The 12,393-nt window shown below is 41.0% G+C and overlaps 1 protein-coding gene across 1 annotated transcript; it reads right to left on the reverse strand.

Annotated features, from left to right (window-relative positions):
- Positions 1 to 1,683: 1,683 nt before the first annotated feature.
- On the reverse strand, positions 1,684 to 2,610 carry LOC127130822 (uncharacterized). The gene has a single exon (XM_051059785.1). It carries the CDS (start codon positions 2,608 to 2,610, stop codon positions 1,684 to 1,686), a length of 927 nt encoding a protein of 308 aa, XP_050915742.1.
- Between the last annotated feature and the right edge of the window lie 9,783 nt (positions 2,611 to 12,393).

Here is a 12,393-nt window from a genome sequence, read left to right on the forward strand (position 1 = left end):
TGTTTTCTATGATGTTGTCCTTTCGCAAGATTATAAGTCTCTGGTGAACCGTCGATGACACAACTCTTATCCCGTGGATCCATTATCGACCCAAAAGTAGATGTAAATTGGCTTTGGAGCCCAGTACCATGAATAGTGTTGAGCGCATTGTTGTGCCCACAACGAGATCGACCTGGACAACCCCCATTATATTGCTGGTTTTCCCCTCATAGTTTGATAGGACCATGTTATGTTGTCGAAGGTCTTCATTACCGTTTCCCATTTTCTTACATAGAGTATAAGGCATCAAATTGACTATAGCGCCTCCTTTGACAAAGACCTTGTTCACCGTCATTCCGTCGACCTTTGCTCTGATGAACAATGGCTTTAGATGATACATCATCCCTGGGTTGGACCTTTTAAACACAACTTAAATATTCTTCCACCACACCGTTATTCATGACATAGTAACACAAAGGTTTTCCTCCATCTGTCTCATCTGGCACAAAATATCCCTCTGTTTTAGAGACTTCAGATACCATGTCGTATTCAGTTGACAACACAAATATAATGCCATAATTTACAACGAAATCATCACCATAAATGTCATTGTTGTTTTCGTCGTATATGTATTCGTCGAACTCCTCATCGGACTGAGGGGAGTATTCAGACTCCCCTTCCTCTGGTTGGGGGGAATAATCGGGTTCTTCTTCCTTCAATTCGCCCCCGCTTCGTGGCTGCTTCTCGACCTCTGACGAACATTCCACATTCTGAGTGGCTATTATTGCCTTCTTTCTTGTCGAGTCGACGGTCATGGCCATTGTCTGATTGGCTACCATTTTTCCTGGTCCTACGACCTTTGGTATCTATTTATTTTGTCCAGCAGTTTCCGAAGGTTTCAACTGTTGAGTGGTAACGTCCTTCCCAGCTTTTTTGTTTCGCTGGTAATGTCTCCACTATGTCCTAGTCATCAGATTCTTTCCTTTGTAGTTAGGAGATATTGTATAGCCTCTTTTCTTCTCTAGAGATGCTGTTTCTTTCTCTAACACACTCCATTTTGGCTTTTTGCCCTCGTTCTAGTTGACACACTCTATCCACTTTTCATGTGGAACATCAGTCGAAGGGATGAAGGTCTTTGGCCCGGAACATTGAAATTGCCTTCTGTAATCTTCGTTCCATCGAGGTGTTCCATGCTTGTCGAACACAAATCGTGGGACAATAAGTTTCTCCTCTTCCACAACCTTGTTGTTTGCCTCCAATTTCCTGGCGGTTTTCTTGTCGAACACCGCACTGCACTTTGGGCATAACAGAGACTTTGACCCGTTCTCTTTGCACTTCTCTTGGAATTCTGATAAACTTTCGCCCGGTTGGGGATATGCCGACTCAGCCTTCCTTTCGACCTTATTCTCAAAACCCTCAGTAGTTTCGACCATCAACACTTCAAACGATTCAGCTAAAGAAGTTGCTTCGAGACCCCCTATGAGACCATCAATAACCTCAACCATCATGCATTCGAGAGACTCCGTGTACAAAGCTTCTTCCACCTTCAGGGGTCAGAGTCCACCTGCATTTTTGGCCTTTCGCCAAACTGGAGCCTTCCTTCTTTCAGAGCTTTTTGCACCAAATCCCTGAAAAGAACACATTGGTGAGTTTTGTGACCAAGGAAATTATGAAATTTACAAAATCCCCTTTTTTTCTTTTTTTCTAGGGGGGGTCTTTTAAATCCTGAGGGACGATAATTTGACCATCTTTTACTAACAGATCGAAGATTTCGTCGCACTTAGACACGTAGAAAGTATAGGTCTTAGCTACATATTTGTTTGTTTTTTCTGGTTCGACAAGGCTTTCCCCATTCGAGGGTTTTAAAACCTTACACACATATGGAGGCACGAGCTTAAGTTCTACCATGTTAACCTCGCTTCTGTCGATTATATCTTCATCGTTGGACGAAACTCCTTCGACTGCGATATAGGACACTTTTTCCTTCTTATGATATCGACCCGCCTTGAACTTCTCAGCTTTCGAGCGTTCGATACATCGAACTCCGTCGGCCAATTGGGCCATATCTCTAAGATACTGAGTATCCAATTTTTTCTTTATAGAATAATCTAAACCCCCTGCCGTCATCTTGACTAATTCGTGCTCGGGGACTTGAGTAAAGCGTCGCGCTTTCAACAGTCTAAACCTGTTTAGGTAATAATCAACTAACTTAACAACCTTCCGCTTAACACTAGCTAGTTCTTTGAGGCTAATCTTCGATTGCCCCATGTAAAATTGTTCATGGAACAATCTCTCCAACTGTGTCCACGTTTGGATCGACTGTGGAGGTAACGTTGTGAACCACGTAAATGCGTTCTTTGTAAGAGAACTTGGGAAGTATTTTAACTTCAAATCCTCATTGTTCGCTATGTCTCCATCCTTGGTCTGGTACCTGGCCACGTGTTCGAAGCTGGACTCCTCAGTATCCCTAACGAACTTGGTAAATTTCGGGACTTTCCACCCCCTAGGCAATTCTGTCAATAAGACAAAATCAGGTAGAGGTGAAGAGTAAGTCGGCTGTTGTAGGCAGGGACTTATTATGTTTCGTACTATGATCTGTTCGACGATAGCTTCTAGGTTTTGTTCCCCCATGGCTGTTTCATGTCGAACTTGTCTGACCATTTGGTTAAGATCCTGGTTACGGTTAACCATTACCACGGGGGCCTTCGTGCCACCCTTGGGATTTGTTCGAATTCCTGATATTCTTATTCGATAGTATCGTCCGGCATTTCCTCTTGTGGAGCCGGTGTTTTCGGTCGAGGAGGAGGCGTAGGGTTCCGACGGACTGGAGCCCTTGGAGCTCCCAAAAAGTCTCATATCCTTGTCATTTGAGTTGCCAATTATTGGTAACTCTGCATCGAATCTTGGATCAACAGCCTCAACATGGTACCCAATTTTCTAAGTTAGCATGTGTACAATTTCATGATTACTCTCGTTCATCTGTTGTCTCATAACGACGATAGAACTTGACATAAAAGTCGGGACTGATTGAGACGTCAGTTCGAAACCTGGGGGTCGACCAAATGGGGTTGCCAAAGGTCCAAACCCTTGGTAACAGGGAAATGGCGATGATGAGGTATCGCTGTAAGTCGAACCGAGGTTATGCATACTTGCCATAAACTCAACTGACATTCCCAACGTTCGGTGCACGGGGACCGTGAAACTGGGCATATGTTGCCCAACAATTCCCATGGTTGTTGGTGTCGGTGTTTGTGGGTGACACAATGTCATAATTGGCCCTATAAACGCTGTTGAAATCGCCGATGGCACGCTAGAGTCGACATTGGCAGCTTGGGGCGTCGTCGTGTCTCTCACCGAAGACGTTTCTTCGTGTGGTCTAGAAGACGTCATTTTGCCACTGCGCAATCGCATACACCTGACATTATCGGAGTCTCATCGGGTGTGCCAATTTTTTGTTTTGTCAACAATCTCTAGCCTTCCTATGAGAGGGTTACTTGCAGGACCGACTACAAAGTCCTGGACTTAGTGTTTGAGCATATGGTGTTTTGGTAAGCAATGTCTTTGAAAGGTTTAAAAAGCGTAAATGTGACTCTTGATGATTTAGGGATATGGTAAAAGTAAGACAAACGGGAATGTATTGAAAGTAAATCAAGAAATCAAAGATAAATTTGGTAAGATTAAATGACTTATAAATGTAAATGGAGGCAAAAATACATTTTTTGTAGGGAGATGACTCTTTTCTCGCAAACGCTTTGGTACTTCAAGTTTTACTCCTACTGCAAATGCTAAAGATGCCACCTTTAGAATCTTCCCTAACACTTGTTTAAATACTAATCAAAAGTAATTGTTTGGGAGTTATGAAACTATCTCGTGATGACACGTGTTGGTCCACATTCCCCATGTCTGTAGATAACTACCCGCGTTCTTTGATTGCCCACGACCGCCTTCACCATTCAAGTATTTCGACTTAGACTAAAGCTGATAAATGTCAACCCATGGATGAGTTCACCTTCCTGTCGATGCTACTCCGACAGGTTCCTTACTCGAACTGATTTTCTTCTTTGGCCGAAATTTGTCAGCTAACAGTAAAATAAAATAATCAAAATTAACGACTTTTGTAAAACGTTAATTTTTATACATCTCTTTAACATGTCAAATGATTTTCTATCGATGTTAAATTTTATATAGATGATCTATATAATCATAGCTTTCAATTCAACAACGAATTTTGTTATACGAGTGTGTGGTGAAGAGTTACCGAAGGTGTCATGTTATTAAATTTGAAACATTTGTGTTATTTGATCATGACTCATATATATTGTCATTAATGTGAATGTCTAGTTTTTGAGAGGTTAAATTTAAAGTTTAATGGAGATGCACTGACAATAAGAATATAGTATTTTGCTATTGGAAATTATGGATAATTAATTCCCATGAGAGTGTTCCAATATGACAAGAAGTATGAAGTTGAGTTAATGATGATAAATGCATTGCTAGTAGTCCCACATAGAAAGTGGTACTCACTTAAAAGTATTTATAAAGACTTACAAACATTAAACTCAACAAAGGAGCTAAAGAGGATAAAATGTCACATGGACAAATATGGTGGCCCTAAATATTATGCCACATGTCTAATCCAAACAACCCATTGTCGGTGTTTGTCATACGGTGAACTAACTTTGGGGTGTTTTGCTTTTTATCGCAATGTCGCGGATAGCAAGAGTCGCCACCGACTTTTCTTTTATCCAATAAGGAAAGGAGGAAAAGAACAGGAAAGACCTCAATAGATTTTGGGTTCGGGAGGTACATTATACAAAGGGAAGGTATTAGCACCCTTGGTATCCATGGTTATCCATGGGCTCTTAATTACTGGATCACTTATATTTTTGTCTGAAAAGTGTCGGTGAATTGCTTAAAAAATGTTTGAAAGAGAGTTTAACTTTGTAATGATTCTCGTATGAATGTATACAAAGTATTTATCTCATTTGATTTTGAAAATGGTTTAGAAAAATATAACTCGGTAATGATTCTAGTATGAATGTATACCAAGTGGTGATTTTCTAGGATTTGTAAAGTGTAAAGTGTGAGGGGTGGAAAATGTTTTAGGTTATGATCCAGTAATTGAGAGTTATACCTTCCTAAGGTCGTTATGAACGTTTCCTATCCTTATGAGGGTAAAACTGTCTTTACTATTGAGAAGTAAGTAGTTTTATCCTTTGGATGTAGAAGGGTCATCGATAGGTCATTGAAGGCAACAGTTGTAAGGATACCTTAGCATTCGAAGGGACGATCATCATTTAACCGTAGGCTACATCGAAGGGTCATTGAGGGACAAAATCGTATTTTCGAAGGCAACATCCGAGGGACTATGATTTATTTTATGATGATTTAATCGAAGGGCCATTGCTAAGTGTATCCCCACATTCGCGGGACATGACCGTTATACCGTAATACCGTAAGGCAGCAAAGAGAGGTCCAAGATCACTTATTTAAAGGTCATATTTTAAAGTCAATTAAGTAATTAAGTCCATACTAAAATCAATACATTAAAATTAATACATTAAAATTAATACATTAAAATTAACACATTAAAATTAATTAAGCAATTTAGGGTGAGTCTCCCCAAGGGTATCCCACAAATAAAGTGGAAGACCTAAACAGCAACCTTTTCCTGGGATATGTGAACCTTTACAAAATTCAGCAAACGGGTTAGAATACCAATCAGGGTGCTATCGAGGATTACACCGCAAAAGAGAACACAGCAGCATGAATATCAGGCAAAACAGTGCATAATTAACATAGAATAGATCAGATACGCATAGGACATAACAAACAAAATATTGGCGACTGTCCCGTTCGCCTCTGCCTCGCCTAGCGAGGGCCTAGCGAATACTCGCTACATGCTCGCTTAGCGATGTGCTAGCGAGCGGCTGCGGGTTTTGAATTTCAGAACAGTATGACTTCAACCTGCGGCATGGCTTATGGCATCCAACACATAATTATATGGTTCAGCATTCACAATATCCAGGCACACTTAAATTCACATGCAAAACCTCAAATATGTTTATGAATTCAATTATATTATCACATGCAAGTTAAGAACATAAAGCGGTATCACATGCAAATTAAGAAAATAACACGATAATAGTAATGCAAACCTGTTTGCAATCGAATTGCAACCTTGAATTGGCGAGCCGGATTGAGTTGGGCGGCGGTAGCTTCGGGGCGGGGAAGCGGCCTTCAGGGTTTCTTCACTCGGAACTCTCTAAAGTAGCCTCTAGGGTTTCCGTGCCAGGGTTTCCGTCCGTCTTCCTCTGTTTTTCGTCCTCTTTTTCGTTACTGAAGTGTTGGTATTTATAATGCCATTTTTCATGACCTAATGGGCTCAGAACGAAGCCCGAAATTTTTTGTTGTCTGTCAGCCTCGCTAGGCGAGCTGGTAGCGAACGTTTGCTTCGCTAGGCGAGCTGGTAGCGAACGTTCGCTAGGCGAGCTGGTAGCGAACAGGCCAGTTTTGGGCCATTTTCTGGATCGGGCCGTTCGCGAGCTGGGCTTTTGTCCATTTGAGATCAGTGTCATAAAAATGATTCGGAATGCCTTAAAAATGTCTTGAAATATTGATGGGCAAATTTTGGGGTATGACAGCTGCCCCTGTTCAATATTCTTGAACCGAGAGAGTAGAATGGTATGTGCCGTTCGCGGTCTGGAGGTGAAAGATTATTGAACACTAGAATGCCCCGAAAATTTGCGCTTGTCCATTAGTCTCGATGGGATGGGCTTAAAGATGCCATCCAGGTAGTTCGATGACGAGCTTCCGATTGCGTCGTACGTTAGACGATGTCTGAAGACATGGATGTCATATCGGGTCATACGCTAGACCGTATAGTGAATCATCCATCATGCTGTTGACTTTGCTGGGGAGTCAGAGTATGCTATATACTGCTGGGGATAAGGGATCAGAATGGATCATATACTGGACCATATCTGAGTACCAGAGTGAGTTGTTCGTTAGGCGGATGACTTTGATGGGGATGAAAGATCAGAACGGATCGTACGCTAGATTGTTTCTGAGTTGCAGAATGAGCCGTCCGTTAGGCTGAATCTGCTTGAAGATGGAGCAGTCGTATACTAGACTACCATTCAGGAATGTACCTGTCCGAAGGTAGCACCTGAGCAAGGGAGTAGTCGTATACCAGACTACCATTCAGGACTGTACCTGTCCGAAGATAGCACCTGCGCAAGGGAGTAGCCGTATACCAGACTACCATTCAGGAATGTACCTGTCCGAAGGTAGCACCTGAGCAAGGGAGTAGCCGTATACCAGACTACCATTCAGGAATGTACCTGTCCGAAGGTAGCACCTTGTAGCACCTCAAATTTGCACCTATCATTGTACATACATTTTCATATTAGGTCATAGCATATCATGGTCCATTGCATAGCATTGCATTGCCTCTTTTGCCTCAAGTGCAAGCCAATCAAGGAATTAGGTCAAATTGATCAGGAGATCAGTCAACCAAGCAAGCAAGTGCATTTCTCAAGGAGCCAAGGCCCTAGGGTTGGTCCAACATGTTCATATGTCTTGGGACATCATTTGAAGTCAAGTTCTCAAGGAATTAGGGTTTGGAATTCATCAGAAGAGGTTCAGTCATCCAAAACCCTAGAAAAGTCAACTGTTGGTCAACTGTCCATTTAATCAGTGATTTGATAATGGAAATTGGTTTGAGAGGTCTCATTCATGTCCAAATAGGCCTCATGTATCATGTCAAACACCATCATGGAAGAATTTGAAGCCAGATCAGAAATTTCCAAAAATGGAAACTGGACCTGTAATTGAAACCTGCCCAAAATGGAAAGTCTTGATCCTCAAACTTACATCATGATACAAGCTTCAAATGAATTTTTGCCCAACATGAAAGTTGAAGATCTTGTTCTCCCATTTCCAAAAAGTCCAAGAACTCTCAATTCCCATGTATGGTTGGCAAGTTATGATCAAATCATTTTCACAAAATCTTGAACTTCAAAAGGCCATATCTCTCAAACCATTTGGCCAATTTTGGTGGGGTTTTTTCCTACAAGTCACATTTGTTCCCCTCTTTCCAAAATATAAATTTCATACACCAAAACCTTGCCAATCAAAATGGCATTTTTTGACTTGTCTCATTTAAATTCAAGTTTGACCAAGGGTTGACTTTTTGATATAATCATTTTTTTTTACCATTTGGCCAATGGAAATAGCTCAGAAATTTGGTTTTGGTCATGTTGCAAAGCCATTCCCATGAAGTACATGTAGCCCATGCTAGCTTGCTTGAAACTTGGAAAGAAAGTACAAATTCAACCACCATATCCCACATATCCATGAACCATGCTTGGTACCATCACATAGCAGATTTTATGATCATTTTCTGTCATTGGAAACCACTAATAGCAGCCACATTCTAACAGAAAAAAATCTCTCTCTCTCTCATTTGGCTCATTCTTCATTTTGTAAAGTCTGTCAAAAACTCCAAAGAAACTAAGCCTTGCCTTGCCTAAAACATCATTCAAACAACCTTGTGAGCACATTGCAACCTTATTTTTCCAACTGGAAGCTCCTCTCCCACTGCTGTTTTAAAGAGGCATCGGCCATGGTAGCATTCGTGTTCCTCCATTTCAAGCATCATTGAGCCAAAACAGCTTCACCATTCACCTCCTGGGAGTTGTTAAAGCATCTGTTTCAAGCCAAAGCCTTCAAACCATTGCTGTTTCACAAACTGCTTCAAAATAGGTAAGATTTCGAATCCTCTTTTTTCCAAAATCATGGTGTGTAATGCGTAGATCTCTTTATCCTGATCATTATGAGCTTTGAGTCACTGAAAACGGTTGAGTATTTGTGGAGATATGTTGTCTCAAAGTTTCATATGTGAATGTGTTTTGGTTTGTTTCTCTCATGCTAGCATAAATCATTGAAAACTATTGTTGGATTGTGAACATGTGATGGAAGATGCACGTATTGGTATACCTGTTTTTGAATTTGGAGAAAAAAAAATTTTGACCTGGGTTTGTAGTGATGAACATGTATATACTGGACATTTTCTTTTTAACATGAATGCTGTAAATATTTTTCTGCAACGTGATGCTGAGACTGCTTTCATTTGCCACGCCGTACATCCGCCTGGGTTACTTATTGGCTGCGCATGTGGCTTCATGAAGAAACATGTGATATTGTTGTACGCCTGGCCCACACTTATGCGCTGACCCTCTTTTTTAATGAACACGTTGCTACTGCTTCATTGGCATGCTTTGCTTTTTGTTTTCGCGTTTGTATATATGCCTTGCCTTGTTTCCAAATAAATGCCAAAAGGCCTGGGGCGAGGGGGATTCGAACCCCAGACCTTTGCCTCAAAGCTTCAAATACCAAGTGTTTTACCACTGGGGCACAATGCCAATTCAGTTATTTAAACGCCTTCTATAAAATATATATTAAAGAGGAGCATTATTTCATGGCCATGCGCAAATCACAGCGTGCCACGTCCCCAAATGCAGCACACCGTTTCATTTAAATGTCCCAGGAATTACGCATATGCCACTGCCGGGATTTAATTACCAATTAATTTAATTTCTTTTGCAATTTTTATTTCACTTGGCATGGCTATCTTCAAAAAATCATAGAGCTCTCAATTTTAACTCAAATTTCATGGGAATTTTTGTGTTGTGTTCATCACAATCTCTATTTTTAATCATACTTTTTCCAGAATTTTTGGATCAATGGATTTTAATTGTTATTAGGGTTTGTGACATGTGACCAATTTTTGTACACTTTGCCAAAACATTTGTGAAATGATGATACTTTATCCAATGGCTCCCAAATTTTTGTGCTTAAACTAGACACACTCATGGTAATTTTGGTGTAGAGTTTGTGAATTTATCATTGCTGGTTTGTGAGATATGATTTTTTGAATTAGGGTGTGACAATTTGTGTCACACCATTGATGTCCAACTTGATGATTTTTGATACCATGCTTCTTGACCTCCAATTGATCTGATTTTTTTGCATGAACCTACTTTTGTATGTCTAGTTTACATGTGAATTTTCTTGGAATTATTTGTGGCATTTCCTAATTGTTTGAGATTTTCTCCCCTGTTTAGTCATATGTTGACTTTTTGTGACACTTGTTCCCATTCCATTTGTGAAATCCTCATACTTTATTAGATGGACATGAAATTTACATGAGATAACTAGACATCTTAAGCTTTGCCATGGTTTTAGTCCCATTCATTTATCATACACCATTTCTGATTTATGATTTTTCTAAGTTGATGCATGTTTGGTTGACTTCATTGAGCATGTTCAAAATTGCTTTGACTTTCTGATTTTCATTGACTGCCTTCCACTTGTCCAAATGAGATTAAATTTGACATGCTTACCATGCTGTGGGTTGTGATTGATCATGATTTATTTGGTGATTTTTGAAAATGTTTAAGATTACTTTTGATGCAAGTCTTGCTGTTGACTTCTATGAGCTTCTAAATGCCATGTTTTGACCTAATTTGTTCATGAAATGATGATGATGATTGATATGAATGTGAACCCAATTGGTTGTGTTTCTTAATGGTTTGAACATGATTTTGGATGCTTGCCCTTTGCTGTTTTGACTTTTCCATTCCTTTTGACCCTAGGCTTGTCCTAGTGGTCCTGTTACTCACTTTTGAGCTTGTGTTTTCAGGTTGACCAACAATGACCAATGAGACCACTTCTTTTTGATTGAGCTTGCCTAAATATCATTGTCTAAACATGTTTTGTTTTGTAGGTGGCTTGGCTCACATGCCTTAAGCCTTGTGCCTTGCACATCCATTTGCCTCTAATTTACTGTTGATGCCTGTTTCTTTTGCTTTGTGTTGAAGTTGCATACTAACATCTGCTTGACTGTTTCAGGTGCTTTTAGTTGCTTAGTTCCTTGTGAACTTTTTGCTTTGCTTTGCTTGTATAAGCAATTTGCATTGAGGTATGACTTCCTAACTTCATGTAGTCTGGAAGACCTGGCCTGTTACCTGGCCAGGCAACTGTCTGAAGTCCTCCTTAAGAGGCAATGTTTGTGATTGTTTAATTTTGTCCTTGCATAGAGTCAAAGACCTCCTAAGTGAAGAGGCAATTGGCAGAACCCAAGGGATAAGCAACCTATCCCCTGCTATTCAGTGTGTCATCTGCTTTGCTCACACCACTGTGTTGATGCATTGCAGATACAAACCCAAGATCTTGTACAATTGTACAGTTGAGTCAGTATCAAATGTGTAGAAGGGTTCCCACTTTCTGAACCCACACATTCTTGTCTTAAGCGCTCCCAGGCCAGGGATAAGAGCTGTGAAGTCTTATCTTCACTCACCTTTCATCTGCTTCACCTTAGCCCCTCAATGGCAAGGTTAAGAGCACATTCACCCAGTTCCAGAGGTTTGTTTGTTGAGGTTGATATGACCCCGACTAAAACCTAACCCTTGTTTGAGCCACTTGCTTGTGTATAGTGTGTGCTATTTGTGCTTGTAGGATTGTTTGACTTGCTTCCTGTGCAAGTTAGGATTGTTTGACTTGCTTCCTGTGCAAGTTAGGATTGTTTGACTTGCTTCCTGTGCAAGTTAGGGTTAGTTTAGACTTGCTTCCTGTGCAAGTTAGGTTTTGCTTGGCTTGCTTCCTGTGCAAGTTAAGTGTAGGTGTGGCTTGCTTCCTGTGCAAGTCATGACTAGGATAGGCTGGCTCCCTGTGCCGGTTAGCTAGAAACCTTAACTTAGGGATGATTTTGCATGATAACATCTAGGCTCGAGTCGTAGTCTCCCTAGTTGTGTCTCCCTCTGTTATCTGGTTAGGCTAGTCCTTTATCCCTCTGTAGGGGAACTACATCGCCCTGATCTTCATACCAGATGAAGTATGTAGGCAGGAGATTGAGCTGATCTCTCCGGGCGCCCTTTTTCTTTTTGTGTGAGTTGTCTGACAGTTGCTAGGCTCGAGTGCCTGACTCCTTAGCAATTTGTTGCCTGTTTGTTTGAGTGTGTGCTTGACAGTTATAGGCTTGAGTCCCCGACTCCCTATTAACTTGTTGTGTTGTTGTGTGCTTGGAAGCTGGTGTAAGTCCATCGAGTGGCATTCGGGCTCCAATGTGCGTGTGTTTAGGTTCGGATGCTGATGTAAGTCCAGTGATTGGCAGTCGGGCTCCATGTTTGCCTGTGTGTGTCTTGTCTGTTTGTGTGCGTGTCAGCCGAGCTACGAATGCTCTGATTCTTCTCTCGTCCGAGGAGATACGTATGCATAGGATGCGATATCCTAGCGAGCATGTGTCGTTTCCCCAGTCCGAACTACTTCGACTCTGATGTCTATGCCTAATAGACTAAGTAGGCCCAGGATACGATATCCTGCCGAGTCAGTTTCAGTCTTGTTTTTCTTGTG

This window comes from Lathyrus oleraceus, chromosome 3 (assembly GCF_024323335.1).
Source record: "Lathyrus oleraceus cultivar Zhongwan6 chromosome 3, CAAS_Psat_ZW6_1.0, whole genome shotgun sequence".
NCBI classification, from domain to species: domain Eukaryota; kingdom Viridiplantae; phylum Streptophyta; class Magnoliopsida; order Fabales; family Fabaceae; genus Lathyrus; species Lathyrus oleraceus.